This window comes from Ipomoea nil, unplaced genomic scaffold (assembly GCF_001879475.1).
Source record: "Ipomoea nil cultivar Tokyo-kokei standard unplaced genomic scaffold, Asagao_1.1 scaffold2403, whole genome shotgun sequence".
NCBI lineage: Eukaryota > Viridiplantae > Streptophyta > Magnoliopsida > Solanales > Convolvulaceae > Ipomoea > Ipomoea nil.
Genome location: NW_017618831.1, coordinates 113,003 through 132,006, shown reverse-complemented (window position 1 = coordinate 132,006; position 19,004 = coordinate 113,003). Strand labels below are relative to the sequence as shown.

The window sequence follows — 19,004 nt, the reverse complement described above, 5'->3', positions numbered from 1 at the left end:
TAAGATCCAACTGAATATATATATATACACACACACACACACACACACACTGATAGTAGTAGCACATCAAGTATTAATTCTAAATGTTGAACAACAAAATTAAATACTTTCACTCCATTAATAACTTTGACAAGTTCAACCAAGGTGTAATAGAATGAAAGTTAAGTTCCATTCATTCTAAAATCAGTCTAAGACCACAAAAAGAAAAACACGAGAAGAATAGCAGGGTAGGGTAAAGTATTTGATCAACAAAAACTCGCAAAATTACAGAATCCAAAAACGGACTCGATCCATTCTGAGCTCAGATTTTGTTGAAGGCAACAATGTCACAGCTTTGCACATACTCACTGCAAGGCTCAACAGTTAGTTGATCCTCTATGAGGTCATCAACCGAGACAAGATCATCAACTATCGTAAGCATGATCTGCAATTTCTTAATTCCATAGCCAACTGGAACCAATTTTGCTGCAGAGAGAAAAAAGCAAATGTAAAGACCGTAAGTCACCAAAACATAAAAAAACCACCCGGCATTGGGTTGTGGGTGGAATAAAATGGAATAAAAGCAAAAAGTAGTGATATATACATGCTCCCCACAGAAGTCCTTCCTTCTCAACCTTGCGAACACACTCTTCCAGCTTTTTCATGTCTGTCTCGTCATCCCAAGGCTTGATGTCCATAAGAACAGATGACTTCCCACCTATAGAAGAGAGAGACAATAAATGAACAGTGAGTTTTCTGCTACAGAAACCAATGGAAGATAAATTATGATACATTGGCAGTAAATTTAGGCAGTAAATTTAGGCAGTAAACGCTTAGATTGGTAAAGAACTTGGGAAGGGAAAAGAATGCTGCCACTCGGTAAACTCACTCTCTTTCTTCTTGGTAGATGCCTTGGCTGCTGCTGCCCTCTCTTCAGCTGCTTTCTTCTCCTCCTCTGTCTCTTCACCAAAGAGATCCATGTCATCATCATCATCGTCATCTACAACCTGCATAGATTCAAGTGGCACATTGCCTAATGTAATTACAAGGCAGCTCACTATACCAGAGATAATATTCAATAGAAAAGAACAACAAATTAATTCTAGCAACACATGAAAAAGTGGTTCCATATCAAGAGATAACAAGCAAACCAGTGAACGATATCTCCATCATTTGCATGCTATAAAAAATTCATTCATATCCCAAGTAGTAACATGTCTATAATAATCCAGCCAGTTTTCTGGGAGCAAACAACCTAACCAAAAAACGTCTCGCACATAACTTAACCTGACAACATTCTATCACAAACACATCTAGAAGCATTCTCTCAAAATCATCCTCACCCCACAACATAAACCTATAAACCATCCAACACAAATCCAGTATAGATGAGCTACGAAATCTAAGTCCCATCACATTTCAATAAACCCCAGCCTCTAAATAAAACAAAAGAATATCTTCATTAAACAATTCTACATCAACTATATGATCAAACTATAACCTCTACTAAGAACCAGACAATTAACCATAACACTATATACAAACTTGCCCATTTTTACAATATTTATATGAGATAAGATGACAATTAATTTCAACACAATTTCAAAAAAGTTTAAAGAAACACTAGATACACAAAAACAACACATTTATTATTACATAAATTAGCAAATAGAAGAATATGCAATTAGGAACAACCTTAGCTGGTGCAGCTTCAGCTGGAGCATCTTGGCATCCGATTCTAACTCCAACAGCTTTCCCAGGGAAGCTACAACACCACAATACATATAATTAAAATTTCAAACAGGCAATTAACTTTTAAGTTCAAAAACAAATTAATAAAATCAATCCATTACTACCCTAAAAACTAAATACACACAAAATCAGTGATAAAAACAATAAAAATAAACTAAGATACCTTGCGGCGAGCTTGGTGGACACAGCATGGTACCATTTGCTGGCATTCGGGAAGAGATCTGCGCTCGGCTGCTCCAAAACAGCAGCATATACCTTGACATCATCCTTAGTCAATTGATCTCTACAAATCATAGTTAACAAGTCGAAATCAGAATGAAGAACTTCGAAAAGCTTAAAATTTTAGATATCAACTAAAAAGAATTATAATTACCCAGAAATATAGCATTTTCCAGAGAGAAACGCATCGAGAGACTTGATGCCAGCCTCGGTGTGGAGATCTGAGAAGGTTACGGCCATTTTCTGAGAACTCCGAAGCCTCCGAGTGAGAGAGAGAGTGGGAGACTGCGAGTGTAAACCTTAGAACGCGAATTGGGGGAGGATTGGGAGAAAGAAGAGATTTTTATATTTATATATGCCTTCTACCAAAAACCCTAGATGGGTATATACTATATTCCAATGGGCGAAACCAAAAATATTACTCCGTAGTCCGTATTATTTTTTTTGTTACATTTATTCTTCTGAAAAATAATTAAAATTTGTCACATATTTTTCTCTGAAAGTCTTAAGATATTCAAGCAAATATAATTTTAAATTGAAAATATGAATTATACAAGTGTCGGCATGTGTGATAAGTGTCCCCCATGCATTCAATAATCGTCAAAACTAGAGAGAAGTGTAGAGGAATATCTAACGGGCCAACGGTTATCAGGCTCATTTATTAATATTGTTGATGCTCATCTTTAAGGGCTAATTACATGGGCTCGGGGCCCAAGCCAAGCATTCAGGTCTGGACAGGTGGCTAAAACTCCTTTTTTTAAAAAAATAATAAATATATAAATAATTTGTAAAGAATAAAAAAAAAAAAAAATTAAAAGTGACACATGTAAGCTTAGAATGAATTAACCTGCTATACAGGTTGATTTAATTTGGACTCAATTAAACAATTTTAGAGGTTTAGACGAATTGATTTGAGCTTTTTTATTTAGGGGACCTAATTACATTATCCGAATAACTTAAGAGGGTCAATTTAACACTTTTTCCTTAAAAATATCAAAAACTTGTGTGAATTTACTCACGTGTTTTTATATTTTACCAAATGAGGCCACAAACACGAACTTAGGAGTCTGTTTTTCTTTTTGTCTGATTGCATAGAGTGATTTACAAACCTTCCATATATCATTTGTAAAGCATTGTCTTTCGACTTAATTTAATATAAGCCTGTTCCTAAAAAAATTATTAATATTTTTAATTAGGTGACCCAGTGGACTACTGCATGTGCCCACTGTGCATCTGCTGTGCAGTCACCGTGCATCTTTCTGTTTTTTTCTTTGAAAGAAAAATCCAGAAATTAATCCCAAAGAAAAAAAAAAAAAAAAAGAACAGTACTCAACCTCTCTCTCTCCTTTGCAAATGAAAAGGACTTGATGCTTTTACCACTACAACAGTACAACAATCAACAAGGGTCACAACATGAAACCTACACTACATACAATTATGGGTATTTGTTTCACCATTTATTCCCTTCTCTAAGTCATTCCATGAAACCTACACTACATACAATTATGGGTATTTTTTTCACCATTTATTCCCTTCTCTAAGTCATTCCATGAAACCTACACTACATACAATTATGGGTATTTTTCTCACCATTTATTCCCTTCTCTAAGTCATTCTACCCTAAAGCGAAGGAGAAGAAACAAACTGTCGGAGTAACTGTAAACCAAAAAGATCTCTTTCTTCGAATGGTGAAGCCCACTCATGCAATACAATAGCCGGGGTGTGTGTGCCTGCTCCTCTATCCTGGGACCTTAGCATTGAAACACCATTGCGATTTGACACAACAGGTCCCACAGCAGCAGCCCTACCACCAAACGAGTCATAGGTCCGAGGGTTGTTGCTTTGCATGAGAAAGTTCATTGTGGACCATATCCCATCAGATGGTGTAGGGAGATCCAATCTCCAATCAATCTTGTTGTAATTAATCTGTGGCACTGAGTAATAAGGCTTCCAGTCCACAGAAGGTAATGAACTTGATTGAGCATTGGCACTGAACGCAGAATAGAGTCCCGAGGGGGGAGCAGCGGCTAGTGAATGAGACTGAGGAGTAGTTATATTCCACAAATTGTTGCCCCAGCTTGTTCCAAGGGGTTCAGGAAAGGCACTGTTTGACACACATTGCTGCGGTTGCTGCTGTTGATAATGAAGTTGGCTGTACAATTCGCTTTTACCGACACTATTGGGGTTCAGGTTCCTTGGTCCAATAACATGTGGCATTAAACCACTAGGGTCCAGAGGTGCTGCGGTATTTGGAAACCAACCAGCAGAAGTCCCAGGTGGACATGAAGATGATGAACTCACACTTGGGGTGGGAATCTTCTTTGCACTGATGGGTTGGGGTAGTTGCATCGGTACAACATGTTCTCTTAAGCTTCCTAGCTGCAGATTCTTCAGTGCATTCCCAACTGCTTCGTACTGAGCTTCTACCTTTACAGGTTGAGGTGATGTTAAAGAATAGGTGGCAGGAGGATTTGATTCTGCACCTGGCAACCTTTTGTCAGCAGGCACACCTACTACTGGCGGCTTTGTCAGGTCCTTTTTTGGTTGAGCTCTCTTCTTCAATGACTGTGCAATTTTGTTTCCAGGATCTATAGATGAACTCGCTACAGTTGTAACTTTTGAATAATTTGACGCTTTCTCATCCCTCTTCTGTGTTGGATTAGTGGATGAAGTGACTTTTGTTGGTGCTACAATAAAGTTCTGGATAGCAGCTAGTGGAAGCTTACTACTGCCCACGGTTGGAGGATTGCCAGTTTCTTCTTGCGTGGGTGGCATAGCGGGCTTCTGCTTCTGTGACCTTAAAGTTTCTTCAGCCTTAACAAAATCGCCCTCACAGGCAACCAAAACTCTTTCAACTTCCTGCTTGGAGCATTGAAATCTAATTTCCAAATCAACAATATGAGCAAGCTCATCCGATATATCAATTTTCAAATTACCCCCACCATTGAGATTATGCTCCTTGTACTTGTATGGTACTTCACCTTCTGTAAACAACCATGTCACTGATTCTTCAACTCTTCCTTCATTCAAAATAAGAGCCATTGTAGCTCGGTCTAGAGGGAATCCCATTGCCACCAGTTGTTGAGCAAGACCTTCCAACTTTCTTGACATCAGATAGCTGCAACACTTCTCGTGCAACTCTTGTGCGCGCCTCTCTTTTTGGCGTTGATGTTTCTTCTCATTCTTCTGACGGATTTTTTCATGCTTGTCATTATCAGCACTGGGTATTGTGCCCTGACTAGGAGGCAGCAGAGATGTAGTTTCTTTACGGTCCTCCAACTCACCAGACCAGCTACCATTGTTAGAAACAGAATCATGCTCAGAAACAGTTCCAAATGAGTAGCCACTGCGGTCATCTATCTCATCTATGTTTCTAAAATGAGCACTGGCATGAAGAGGAGCACCAGAAGATACAGCAGCCACATCCACTTTGTGGAATGTTCTAGAGAGAGGATTGTATCCACTAGTGGAGATCCCACCACCGGTATTGGCATGGTTCGAAGACTTTGAAGAGGCCTTGGGTGTTCCCTTAGCAATCTTTTTGTCTTTGGACTTGGATTTGGAGGATGAAGACATCACCACAAATTTTTAATTCAAAACCTACAGCAAGGACAGGAGCATGTGAGTTTAGTTGGAGAAAGAAATTAAAAGCAGGCAATATCTATCAAATGTAAGATTAAAGAAAAGCATCACACCGTGGAATACAAATCAAATAATGACTTAAGTAAAATGTTTCCTTTCTTTAAAATGAGCATGTATATCTCTGAAAAGTCAATGGAATATCACTGACAGAAAACAATGTAATTTGCATATCAAGGTGTTGGTAAATAAAGTAGAAATGTATTTGCAGGCACTCCCCAACTACATAGGAAAGAAGGATAGCAGTATGACAGTATCATAGTAAATATCAAACACCCAACACTTGCATAAATATCCAAGTTAATTTATTTCAACTATTGTGCCCAATGAACCCAAACCGGTACTTGTAAGAAACTCTCTCAAGCAAAAACAAACCTGCTTTGTACAATAGGAATTTCTTGTACCTTTCAACTTGTAATTCAGAGAGGTGATTTGTACATAAAATCAAGTTAAGCACCATATTACTGGTCCTAATGAGGCTACCCAGTTAGTAATTTGTCATTCTAAGTGTCTAATTCCAGAAAAATCTTAATTCACAATCACAATAAGATTGTCGGTTAATGTCAAACAGAAACAAGGCAAAACATTTAGCAAACCAAACAGAGGAATAAATGGTAATACATGAATGCTAATAATTAATATTATTTACTTTTAGATAAAAGTCCATCAAAATGTTAAGAAAGTACGACTAGGCAGAAAAATCTGCCAAGGCTTGAAACTTGAAAGCACCCAAATCAATTGCAGGTAGAGTTCAAGACAAGAGGACCAGTTTATACTCAGAACAATGTCTACATTGGAGTGTCATTCCAATGCATGCCAAACCAGGTTGAGATTATACAATGACATTTACACAATCACTTTTTGGAAATTTTATGGAAATATATCAAGCTCTACTTGTCCAATAGGAGTAGAATGCATATTGGATTTCATTTGTTAATCTTTCTGTACAATATAACCAAATACTGCATTCTAAATTTAGGGAAATGGATTTATTTATTTTTTTGTTATTTATACGTCAACAATAAATTGAATTCGATGAAAATGACAAGCAGCATGGAGATAAAACATAAGATTCCTATAATCAAATGATTTTTAAAACAAAGAATAGCATGCTAAATTGAATTCATTGAAAAGGACAAGAAACACGTGACGATAAAACATGAGATTCATCAAAATATACATCAGCAATAAATTGAATTTATAGAAAATGACAAGCAACACGTGGAGATAAAACATGAGATTCCTAAAATGGAACGGTTTTAAAAACAATAAGTAGCTTGCTAAATGGAAGTCATAGAAAACAAAAAACAATATGTGGAGATAAATTAAAAAAAAATACTCGAATATTCGAATGGTTTTAAAAACCGACAGGTAGCATTTAAAACCAAAACGCCAGATTCGTTGAGACAAGATTCCTATACAAACAATACTTTCTTCCCCACTTACTTATCTCTATGACTCTATCCCATGCACAACCCAGCCAACCAACTAGAACACTAGATTTTTAACACTAAATTAACAAATCAAAAACAGCAAAGTGTGTAAACATTAACATACCAGATTCCTTTATCACAATATAACTGTGCGTTCAACAACGTCCTGCTTAAACACATTATGAAATTCACTCACAATCTCTTTCCCACACATTTCAACACATAAAATTATATCAGAACAAACCATTGGAAAAAACATTTATGGTGAAACATTCCACAAGTCTTGCTCAAATAGCAGCAGCAATTTTCTGCCAATGCAGCTCCCATTCCTAGTTACATCACACATAAACACCTTTTTACCACACATCACAATCCAAAAAAGTTTCATTCACATTCATAAATCTGTATAAAACACAAAGCCCGCCTGGAAACATCTCACATTTCCCTGCACCGTCCCTGCACCGTCAATTCAATCATACATACACAACGCCGACGAATGTTACCAAATAAAAATAAAAATCAATCAGGTCGCGTATCAGATAGCCCTAGGCATCAAGTAACAGCTCGGAGATCAATTCATCATCCGATTCACCCATTCGTAAACACTAAACACAAGAGCCAGATTTCTCTGCCAAACCGTAGCATCACAGACAAACAAGCATGCACACACAAACACACAGAGATACATATACATGGAAATCACCGATCAACCTGTAGAGAGAGACCGATCGAAGAGATAGATGAGGAAGCTAGAGAGGAGGTACCTGTAACGGACGAGAGAAGGAGAGCAAACCGACCAAATAGAACACTGCTGGTGTAAAATGTGAACCCGTAGGAGACAGTTGGAAATATATAGGAGTGAATAGTGAGTGACAAATTATAATGTACCGACTTAAAAAAATACTAATCTACAATATACTGAAAAAGAATATAACTAGCCATAAAATATAATTGGTGATCAAGTAAGTAAAGTATAATTTTTGTACTTAAAAAATCATGAATTTGATTTTTGTCAATATTATTTCGATCGAGCCAATTGTATAAAATTTTCTAGTGCAATTTACATTATCTTCTAATGTGATTGGCGAACTTACACCGTAATAAAGTTTATTCAAAAAGTGACTGCGAATTTCTCTCGTTAGAAAAAAAAAAACGAATATAACGAAACTACAACAAATGTAGTTAATTTATATTCTTTCGTCTCATTTTACATGTCTTGTTTAATTTATTATTTACTGGTCAATCAATTCTTATTTTTTTGTATGTTTTCTATGATATTTTTAATTATTTTTAAATTTGTTTTTATTATTATTTAATAGTACTTTTAAGTGTTATATATATATATATATATATATATATATATATATATATATATATATATATACACACACACACACACTAATAGAAAACTTTTTGAAAACATACTAATACAAAACTTAATATTATTAAAAAGTGAATTAAACATAACTTCATTTAAGATTCGTTGTCTGAATTAAACACATAAAAATTGATGCAGGGAGTACAAATTATTAAATTAACACGTGTCATTTTAAAAATAAACTTATAATATACTAAAAATGAACTCGTATTATACTGAAGTGTGAAATGACTTTTTTTTTTTCTTTCAAAATATTCCCTTTAGTCATAATATTATTGTAGGATGATCATTATTTGTCATCTGTCAACAAAATCGTTTAAATGACGTTAAATACAATGTCATTTTGGTATATTCAATTATAAGTATTAAGTCATTTTACTTTTTAAATATTAGATTTATATGAGTCATTTTACTTTTAGTCTTCTTTTTTTTTTTTTTTCAAGACATCCCCGTTTGTCATAGCATTAATGTGACATGGCCGTTTTTTGTCATATGTAAACAAATATGTTTAAATGACGTTATTAACCACTCAAAAATCTCATTTTTTATTATTGGTAATAGAACCAGAAGTTCTATCACCAAACGTTGCAACAAAATTATTTTTTCTTGCCGATTCTATCGCCATAGCGCGACATACATGTAGGGCATCGCATTTTATGTCGCCAATGTGTCAAAATATTAGCGACGGAATTGATTCTGTCGTCTCATTTTGTAGCGAAAATAAATTTTACTTAAAAAATTAAATATTTTCGCTACGGAAAAACGACAGTCATACTTTCTGTTGTCACTGTCCGTCGTCAATGCATTGACACAAAAGAGTATGCGAGAGTATTTCCCACTTTGCGCCAAAACATTGCAACGAAATTCATTCTTGTTGTTGATTCCATCGCAAACCCACGATGCATGGAAATATCAGTAATTGCTTTTTTTCGTTGCCATTATGGCGACATAGCTTAATTCCGTCACCAAAATGTGGGCCGCCAAGATTTCACAAATTTTTTCTCACATTGTGCCAAAAATAGCTATGGAATTTAATTTTGTCACCATTTTTGTCGCAATGTTCCATCACAAAAACCACCACGATTCATGATTTTTCTTGTACTGTACAAAAGGAGTAGTATTTTTATATTTCAATCAAGTTATATTACACTTATGTGATATTTAGTTGAATAGTTTGGTTTGTAGCCTATTATACATGAACAAAATTTATATAGTGTAATTTTTCCTATGTTTAAACTACTATACAAAAATCTTAATAATTTTTTGGTGAGAGACACGGGGTCTTGTGATCAATTTTCTTTTAAGGAAAAATGGTAATATATGCATGTCATCCTGAATTATTAATAGTGTAAATATTGCCCTTTAATTCTCAAAACGTAACATATATTGCCCATCCTCTAATATGAAGAAGGAGAAACATTATTGTCGTCGTCGGAAGGAGAATAAACAAATAAAGAAAAATGGATGAAAAAATACGTAGTTTTCGAACATGAAAAACGACAGGTAACCACATTTCAACAACTAATAATTCATGAGAGAGACAATATATGTCACGTTTTAAAAATTGAGGGACAACATTCACACCACTAATAATTCATAGATGACATTGATAATTGTATATTTGTGAGGGGTATAATATATATATATATATATATATATATATATATATATATATATATATAATGTGGAAACAATTTCATATATTGTAATTTTAGGTTTCAAGCTTTAAAAAAAAAAAGTATGAACTTGGACTGACTCACAACTCATATTATATTAAGAATATTTTGATATTTTGACATGACTACATAAATTAACACTTGAATTGTGCATCGATCGACTTGCGAACACATTGAGTTGAGTCCATAACGACCGATTCATATAAATTTAAACTCAAAATAATTCATTTAAGCATAGTCTTCTAGATCATGTTGCTATCTCTAATTAAGTGATTTTAGAACTCCGAAAAATGTTATTGAGTTGGTGAAACATAATTCTTAGAGTATCCATATCTGTGTTTTTTCACTTTTTTTTTTTTTTTGATGAGAACATGATTATGTAAAGGAGAAAGAGAAGAGTTAGAGTCTTTCTATAAGAATGATTTTTTTTTTGGGCCCGATGCGTATCTGCTTGCGTGGCCTGCACAAATCGCACCCGCAAATTATGCCTTGGAAACGTGTTCACCGTGAATGGTGAACACAAGTCCAAACGACGTCGTTTTTATGCAAAAAAATAAAAATAAAAAAAATCGCGGATGTTGAGTTAACGGTGCGCGTTTGATCAAATTATGAATTTTCTGTTATGAGATTATGAATGTAATGAAAATTCATAATTTCATAACAGAAAATTCATAATCAAAATATTTATTAAATTATGAATTTTCTGTTATGAGATTATGAATTTTCTGTTATGAGATTATGAATGTAATGTAGATTCATAATCTCATAACAGAAAATTTATAATTTCATAACAGAAAATTCATAATTTCATAACAGAAAATTCATAATCTCATAACTGAAAATTCATAATCTTATAACAGAAAATTCATAATCGCATGGTTCCAAAGTGAATGTGTAGGCATGGATTCATAATTTATGAATGTCCGTGATTTCGGACGGGAATGTGTATGCATGGTTCCAAAGTGAATGTGCAGGCATGAATTCATAATTTATGAATGTCCAAAATCATTGCTCACCTCAAATTAAAGTGAAACCGCGAAATGTGAAAATGGAGAAGAAAAGTCACGCAATTAATTAAGAAAAGAAAAAAAGATAACGGTGTACTAACACTGTTGGAACCGTGTTCACCATGAATGGTGAACACGGTTCCATGGCATAACGATTGAATCGCGCCCAACCGGGCGCGTGCAGTGCACAGGCCCGCTGTCGTGTCGGATGCTCAGTTTTCTTGTCAAACATGCTTTTTAATTTCTTTTTCTATTTTTCCTTCTTATCTCTCCATCCAATCTTTTATAATTGACACCTTAAAAAGCGCAAAAAAAAAAAAAACAATATTATTGAGGATGCTCTTATATCATAATACCACAAAGTTCAATTATTGACAACACTTTTTAGTTAAACCTGTCGCGCACGCGTATATTCATCTTTAGCATTTTCAATTTCACTAAGGCCATCTCCAAGGAGACGCCATATCACCAAATAATTTGGCGTAAACGGCAAATAATGGGCTCCAATTGGGCAGCAAAACGCCAAAAAATTTATCGTTGATGAACAATGCCGCGTCATATATGGTGGGCACTGTTCATCCACGTCATTTTTAAAAAAACTGTTTAATTCATGTTTTTTCCTTGATTTAATTTTTCTGTATTTATATATTTTGTTAAATACTTAAACATAAATGTTATATTATTATAAATAAATTATATCATTTGAAAGATCATATCAAGACCATTAAAACAAGACTACTATTGTTAACTAAAAATTAAAATAAGTGAAACATAACAACAACATAAAAATGATATTACTAAAAATTTATTATTTACATTACAAATTATATTTTATACTCTCTCTATCCCATTTTATTCTGTCATACTTACTATTCATTGGTCAAACCAACTATTTCTTATTTGTTTATTTTCTTTAGTATTTTTTTTACTTATTTTTAAACCTGATTTTTGTGTTTAATAGTACCTTTAGTGTAGTTTCTAAATATATAAATTTTGTACACTAATATTAAACTTAATATTATGAAAAAGTGGATTAAAAATAATTTCAGTTAAGCATCATTAATCGAATCAGACACATCAAATGGGATGAAGGGAGTATTAAACTAATTAATTAAAACTACTGAAATTTTAAAATTAGAGAAATCATATTATTTTAGCTCAGAATAACATTTGATGTGACATTTAGTGGAGATTTTGGTATTTTAATGTAATGGATTGGAGATGAATTAAATTTAGTGCATATAATATTCTTTTTGATGTGACATTTGGTAGAGATTTGTGGTGTTTTGTTGTTAAATGTGCTGGAGAGCTCTAAGTCAAGAGTTATACTATATGTACTCTTTAAATTTTACTCTATGACATAACAAATTTTGATAAATTATTATTTTTATGTGAATCCCAATATAAATATCTTCATCAATAATAATACAAATTGAGAGTACATGTAACATCTTTCCTAAGTCAATAGTGATCCCTCCCTCCAAAAGATTCTAGACCGGTGGGACCCCGTGACTTTGGGATAAGCATAAACCCTGACTGGTCAACCACGCTATTTGACCAATCAAGGACATAAGCACGACGCAGCTCTGACGTAACGACAGCTCCGTGCTCTGTCGCCGTGGCGGAGATTCATTGGCAAGCAAACAACAACAATTTTTTAACCCCCACGTGGCAACACCCTATTGGTCACTCCGCTTTATTGTTCTTGTTGAGCCACACCAGATAATAGACGGAGAATCCTTGGCGGGGGAATTTTGTTTGATGCTCCCATATAAGCCAATAAAACGCAATTTTTAATAATTAAAAATATTTTTCTTTAACTTTATAAAAGTTTTCATTGATTTATTTATTTATATTTTTTTAATTTTTATCACAGAAAGTTCGAAACTATCAGGAGAAGTCGAATTTTTTCCGGGAGAGATTTAAAGTATCCATATATATTTCTCTCTTTCTCTCTCTCTATATATATACACATGGTTGTATGCATATGCGAGCTTGGGAAATCTAGGGTTTGAGTGATCGATAGGCTACGTTGACGCTATGAAGAAGAAGCTTGATACTCGCTTTCCGGCGGTAAGTTTTCCTACATCCTAAACTGTCTCATTATACACGAATTTTTCAATCTCTCTGTCTGTCTATATGCACGTGTGTATTTGTATGATTTGTGGTTTGTATGTATGGATTTTGCTATTTGTGTTTTGTATTTTTTCTGGGGTTTTGTGAATTTGAGCAGAGGTTTGTGTTGACTTTTCATGTTATGTGGGGCAAAAGGAGTAGAGTAGTTCTTCAGTTTTCAAGAAGAATGAATGTGTGATTAGAGTGGAAGGGAATTTAGCTAGTGTTTTATGAGCCCTCCGTAGGACTTTATTAGTATAATGACATGGTTTGTTTCACTGAAGTTATCCTGAATTATGAGGTTTGAGATTTTGAGGTGAGGAATAGAATGAGAGGTGAAAATTGGTTAAAGGGTGATTGGAATTGCTAAATTTGTGGTAGGTTTTGGTGACAGCAATGGCTGTTGGTAACAGGGGAGATTGGATAGGATCGAGCTCTGGCACCGTGGTGGGCTCCTTGTGGGCACCAATACTGGTCCTCCCACCTAATGAGCCGTTAAGTCACCGTAATTGACCCTTCTACTATCTTGTCGGGTCAGGGTGTGGGGGCCATGGGTTAGGGGCAAGAGTATTTTGCCTTTGTGGGCAACAAGGGAGATTGGAATATAGGAGATGGCCATAAGCACTGCAAGAGGTGGTGATAGTTGAGGGAAAGAAAGCGACAGAGGTGCCAATGATGTGGGCAGGGCTCAAGAGAGGGATTTCATTAGAGGCACAGTAAAGCACATGTCCCGTTTGGCCATTTTAGTTGTAAAAACACAAAAAAAAAAACATTTTTTTTTTCTCTCTCACTTTCCTTCTGGAGCATGCTTCCCAAGACATTGACTATGACTAGAATGATTGGCTTCTATATCCAAAAAGAGAACAATTTAATCAGAGAGTATTGATTGAATTGATAATTTCTGTTCTCTTACCTCTTTAACCCTGGCAACAGTTACTACTCTGGTCAGCTTCTTATGCATTGAGATGCTGAATGTTTGCTATGTTTTTTGTATGATGTATAATTTAAAAAAATTAAAATATAAAATATATCTTGAATATTGTAAATCTTCCTTGTTATTGTATTGCTTCTAAATCAGCAGGATAGCTTGTTGCAAGTTGTTAAAATTTGTTATAATCATGCCTTGTAGCTTGAACTTTCCATCTATTTGAGAGCTAGAATTATTGGAATTCTAGAAGCTATTGTCATAGTGGAGTAGCAAGATGGTAGTGATTAGTCCAAAAAGTGAAAAGGAGGAAGAAAGCCATAAGTTACATAAGGAGAAAGAAATGGCCTTTCTACTACAAAGGAAAGAAGAAGGTTTTGAATTTTGTATATGTAACTGTTAAAGAAAGTATTGCCTATCATGGTTCAGACTTTAATGTCAAATATGGAAAATGAGTACACAAAGACTTAATATATTTTGAACCATGTATTTACTGTGTGGATTGAACTTTCACTGTATTACGAGTATCTGGTGATTTTTCTATGAATATGTGCCTCATGTTTACTTTGTGGAATTAACTTACACCATATTATGAGTTTTCATTCATTTTTGAAGAAATGAAATAGCTTGTAGATGTGTATTTCAATTGGTATCTACTTGACACTTCACTGGAACGTCTGCTGAAAGTTCAATAACTGGCGAAATTAATGACTACTTAGATTCTCAATTAGTCTGCATTTAGCTCATTTGAAAGAAGTCAAAATTGAAACGGAATGATGCACAGATTTTAAATGACAACATTGTGGCCTAGAGCAGAGGTTTTGGAAGTTGGGATTGTTTGCTTAGGTGGTTCAGTCTATTGCCATTGAAGTGTCCTTGTTGTATAAAGAGCCCGAGTCATTGTAAAATTGGAGTACTAATTGATATATGACGCTTATGCCATTGTCTTGCTTTAAAACATAAAAGGGTGTATGTGATCATGTATGTGAATATATCTTATTGTTTAAACTTATGGTACCCTGGTAAGATTGGGTTATAGAAGTTTCTTAGTCCTGTGACCTTACTGGGTGTGATCTATCTTGTAGGCTCGGATTAAGAAGATTATGCAAACTGATGAAGATATTGGGAAGATTGCTAATGCTGTACCTCTTCTAGTGTGTATGTATTACGTACCCTAACGTAATTGATTCATGTTCTGTTTTTCCTTCGTATATCACTTTTATCCTACATTTGTTTAGCTGTATGGGTTTGTCATAACATTTTTTGTTTTTTCAGCTAAAGCGTTGGAACTATTTTTGCAAGATCTTTGTGATCGGACATATGACATTACACTTAAGAGGGGAGCAAAAACATTGAATTCATACCATTTGTAAGTATCTCCATATTTTATGGTTTCCTTTTCACAATGGGTTGCAGCTATTATGTCTTTCTGTTTATCAAATCATTTTAAAGACTTCTGCAATCGTCTAACTTAATACTAAACACTTCAGGAAACAATGTGTACAAACCTGTAACGTATTCGATTTCCTCAAGGATGTAGTCAGCAGGGTTCCCGATTTAGGCGTTTCAGATGGTGATGATAGATCTGCTGCTAAAAGAAGGTTGCTCGAGATTCCTACTTGTTCTTGGTTGATAGAACTTGTGACTTCTGACAGAGTTTAGTTAATCGCTAAGTTCATGTTTATGCAGGAAGATTGCTGAAGCTGATGATCATTACAGTGATGATGACATCAAACGGAGCGATATGGTAAGCAAACTGATGCTATTGTGCTTTAAATATCACACTTGAAAATTCTTGGGTACAATTCTGATTGCTTTCATAGTTGCAGCACGAGACAACGCCATCAAGTAGCAGCGGGCGAGGCAGAGGTAGGGGTAGAGGTAGAGGTCGTGGTAGGGGTCGGGCAGTAGATAGAGAGCAGACTACTTTATACGAAAAATTTGAAGATGCAGCAGATCAGAGAGACGAGAAACAGAAGAAGAGGAATTCGGAAAGGCTGGATTCCGGGTCAGAAACTGCAGATTCAAAGATTTCTTTAGCCGGTCAGAGCTTAGAAGCAACAGTGAGAAACTTTGATCTTAACGTGGACTTAAACGATGAGACTGGGGATTCCTCGGCAGTACCAGCCGAAGCGCCTTCTCCATCACCCACCGTACCTTCTGTTGAAACGAAACACGAGGAGGAGTATCCTGGATGGTCAGACGTGGAAGGAATGGCCATTGATCCCATTCAACTCGCGAATCTGAATAGAACGACGACAGATGAGGTAGAGGAAGACTACGATGAAGAAGGCTAACTGAATTTAACTCGGCCGCTGTTACTGACATCCTGACATGGCAGACAACTAGGTTGAACAATGGCACATGAAGAAGGATTATAGGAATCAGAGAACAAGTAGAAAGAACATAGGAGGGACTCTAGACCAGAAAACAACTTAGGAGGAACTCTAGATTCAATTAGGACAATGTTAGATGTTACTGTGTTAGTCCACATAGGTCTGTATTTATGAAACTATTTTGTTCTCTAACAAATTAATTCAACTACAAAGCATCCTCAGCAGTATGCTCCAATGTTTTATAATTTTCTTTATTATTGCCAATTTCTGTCTCCTATATATGCTCTGCATATGTTTTATAAATCTTTTGATTTAAGGAAAAGTTCGTAGCACCTACTCAAAAGGTGTGGTTGAATTTTGCATTGTTACTTGAGCTGAATTACAAAGAGAATCAGTTCAAATTAAAAAGATTACTTTTACAAGAGTATGTGAGTGTTAAGTATATAATATATAAATATAAATGTACAATTCAATTATCATCTTAGACTTGTTGAGATGAAAAACATTGTTCAATTTGGTATCTAAACCCATACCAAAGGGTCCACGTATTGTTTGGAGCCTATCAAAAAATAATTGATCCGACAAGACCAAGAAGTTTGACCTTATGGTGCAATGCACAGTTTTGGTTTTGAACAGCACACAGAATTAAGCTTAGATATTCAATTAAAAGTCTTCAATTCCTTGATGTCAACTTTAGATAGCCCACAAGATATTAGGTACACATGATGAAAGCAACCTCAAGATTATCAAAATAGCTTGTTTTAGACCATCTAGGTCCTTTGAAAAAGATGTACTTATGTTCATTTCACAATTCATCTTACATTAATCCTTTGAGTTATAAGAAAATTTGCAATTGTTATTTGAATATACAATTTGAGTAGTGAAACCTGTCTTATGATCCTTATTGTCATTGACAAATGATCATAAAGAGGTATTGTCATTGACAAATGTCATAAAGAGGTAAATCAGCGTAGATTGCTACTTGAAGATGCCCTTTAGGTGAAACTCACCTTGTGACCCTAGCTGACAAATGATCATAATAAGATAAACCAACCTAGGTTGACCTTTAACTCACAAAAGACCACAACAAGATAAATCAACCCAAATAGTCCATAACTGACTGGTTCAAACTAAGAAGGTAGATAATAGAAAGATTTTATTAAGGAGTAATATTTTATGGTGTCATATAACATCAATTTTTATTCTTTACAAGCATCAGATAGAGTACTTAGACACTATAATATAATCCAAATCCATGTTATAATGGAGAATAATAATTTAGTTTAAAGACTAACACTAGAGATGCCACCAGCAGGCTTGGAATCTTTCACTGTGGCCTCTGCAGAAACATCAGCAGCGAGCTTGAATTCTTGAAGCTCCTTGAAGTTCTCCCATGGCTTCACCCAAATCTTGGCCTCGTACACTTTCTTCTCACCGCCGTAGCTCGCCGCCAGTGTTATGTCGTAGATGGTTCCGGCCACCACCTGCGTCTTCACGTTCAGCACCTTCTCAAACACCAATTCCGTGTTCTGCAATCACAAGGCAAAGTTAAATTAGGTTGAATAGTATCAAAACTTTGGTCGGATTTTTGGTTTGATAATCACAAATTTCTAAGTTTGATTCTATGTGAAAGTGCCCTAGTTCCTATTGGTCCTGATTTTTACCTCCTTGTATTCTTTTGTCGGTTAAGGTTATAATACCAATTTCATCTAGAGAGAGGTAACGATTGTTGCTTTCCTATAAATCAAAGTATATATTTGGTTTAAAAAAAAGTATATATTTAAGGGAAAATACTTAAATTTTTGCCCCTATATTGATTTTTGAGTTCTACTACATGTACTCTTAAATTCTGCTCTCTTATTTCTACCTTGAGGTGGCAAATCAGAATTTGTTATTTTTATTATGTGGGTCCACAGAAAAGTGTCTATGTCAAAAACATGTAAGAGAGAGTACAAGTTGAGAGTATAAAATGGGAGTCCACCAAGTATTTTCCTTAATTTTTTATGGGGTAATGGAGGCTTCAATGGTTTGGAGTGGTAAATTACAATTTTGCCCCTTATTGCAGGCTCCATTCTTGCAATGCCAAGGCAATGGTGGGTTATGTTTTAACCATCACCACCGGTAGAAGGAACGAAAGTGCATGAGTACCTTATGAAAAATTAGAGGGTCAATAGTGCTCACATCAGCAATTAAGAGACTAAAATTACTATTTTGTATAAATGCAATAACGGAACATACTAGTTAAGGAAGAGTTTTTGAAAATTTGCCATAGTTAAGAAAGAGTTTCTGAAAGTAAAACGAAGAATGATATGATTGAGTTAAGAGATAATACAAACCGCTTTCTTGTTGTGTTCGGTAACAGCGAAGCGAGCAAGCTCCTCAATTTCGAGGTTGTTCTCCCAACATTTGCCTTCGGTAGGGGCTCCCAAAGCCATTGTTGGACTTGACTAACTCTTTAGCGAATTGAAGTTTAGGCAAGTAGATGTGTTTGTGTGTGTTGTTTGTATTGCACTCTTGGTTTGGAATGGAGAAATAGGATGTATGG

General features: G+C 35.0%; 4 protein-coding genes across 8 annotated transcripts; 1 reads left to right on the top strand and 3 right to left on the bottom strand.

The window, feature by feature from the left end:
* Window positions 1-86: 86 nt before the first annotated feature.
* Window positions 87-2,294, bottom strand: LOC109152385 (elongation factor 1-beta 2). Of its 3 annotated transcripts, none has more exons than XM_019300040.1 (6): window positions 2,105-2,294; window positions 1,895-2,014; window positions 1,670-1,744; window positions 869-978; window positions 584-697; window positions 87-465 (listed from the first exon to the last, which is right to left on the bottom strand). In XM_019300040.1, exons 1-6 carry the CDS (start codon window positions 2,188-2,190, stop codon window positions 302-304), a joined length of 669 nt encoding a protein of 222 aa, XP_019155585.1. In that variant the 5' UTR covers window positions 2,191-2,294; the 3' UTR covers window positions 87-301. The 3 variants fall into 3 exon arrangements, with proteins under 3 accessions (XP_019155585.1, XP_019155583.1, XP_019155584.1); XM_019300038.1 differs by having other exon boundaries at window positions 869-986; window positions 1,672-1,744; XM_019300039.1 differs by having other exon boundaries at window positions 869-986; window positions 1,675-1,744; window positions 2,105-2,293.
* A 971-nt stretch (window positions 2,295-3,265) lies between these two features.
* LOC109152383 lies at window positions 3,266-7,858 on the bottom strand. 2 transcript variants are annotated; one of them, XR_002049381.1, is made up of 3 exons: window positions 7,787-7,858; window positions 3,439-5,550; window positions 3,266-3,370 (listed from the first exon to the last, which is right to left on the bottom strand). XR_002049381.1 is itself a non-coding variant. In XM_019300035.1 (3 exons), the coding sequence occupies exon 2, from the start codon at window positions 5,524-5,526 to the stop codon at window positions 3,571-3,573; it is 1,956 nt and encodes a 651-aa protein (XP_019155580.1). In that variant the 5' UTR covers window positions 5,527-5,550; window positions 7,787-7,858; the 3' UTR covers window positions 3,266-3,491; window positions 3,560-3,570. The 2 variants fall into 2 exon arrangements, 1 of the variants encoding a protein (XP_019155580.1); XM_019300035.1 differs by having other exon boundaries at window positions 3,266-3,491; window positions 3,560-5,550.
* A 5,101-nt stretch (window positions 7,859-12,959) lies between these two features.
* Window positions 12,960-16,723, top strand: LOC109152384 (dr1-associated corepressor-like). 2 transcript variants are annotated; one of them, XM_019300037.1, is made up of 6 exons: window positions 12,960-13,156; window positions 15,209-15,281; window positions 15,399-15,492; window positions 15,614-15,724; window positions 15,813-15,870; window positions 15,953-16,723. In XM_019300037.1, the coding sequence occupies exons 1-6, from the start codon at window positions 13,124-13,126 to the stop codon at window positions 16,418-16,420; spliced, it is 837 nt and encodes a 278-aa protein (XP_019155582.1). In that variant the 5' UTR covers window positions 12,960-13,123; the 3' UTR covers window positions 16,421-16,723. The 2 variants fall into 2 exon arrangements, with proteins under 2 accessions (XP_019155582.1, XP_019155581.1); XM_019300036.1 differs by having other exon boundaries at window positions 12,961-13,156; window positions 15,947-16,723.
* Window positions 16,724-17,598: 875 nt separating this feature from the next.
* On the bottom strand, window positions 17,599-19,004 carry LOC109152386 (cysteine proteinase inhibitor A-like). The gene is made up of 2 exons (XM_019300041.1): window positions 18,796-19,004; window positions 17,599-17,988 (listed from the first exon to the last, which is right to left on the bottom strand). The coding sequence occupies exons 1-2, from the start codon at window positions 18,892-18,894 to the stop codon at window positions 17,743-17,745; spliced, it is 345 nt and encodes a 114-aa protein (XP_019155586.1). The 5' UTR covers window positions 18,895-19,004; the 3' UTR covers window positions 17,599-17,742.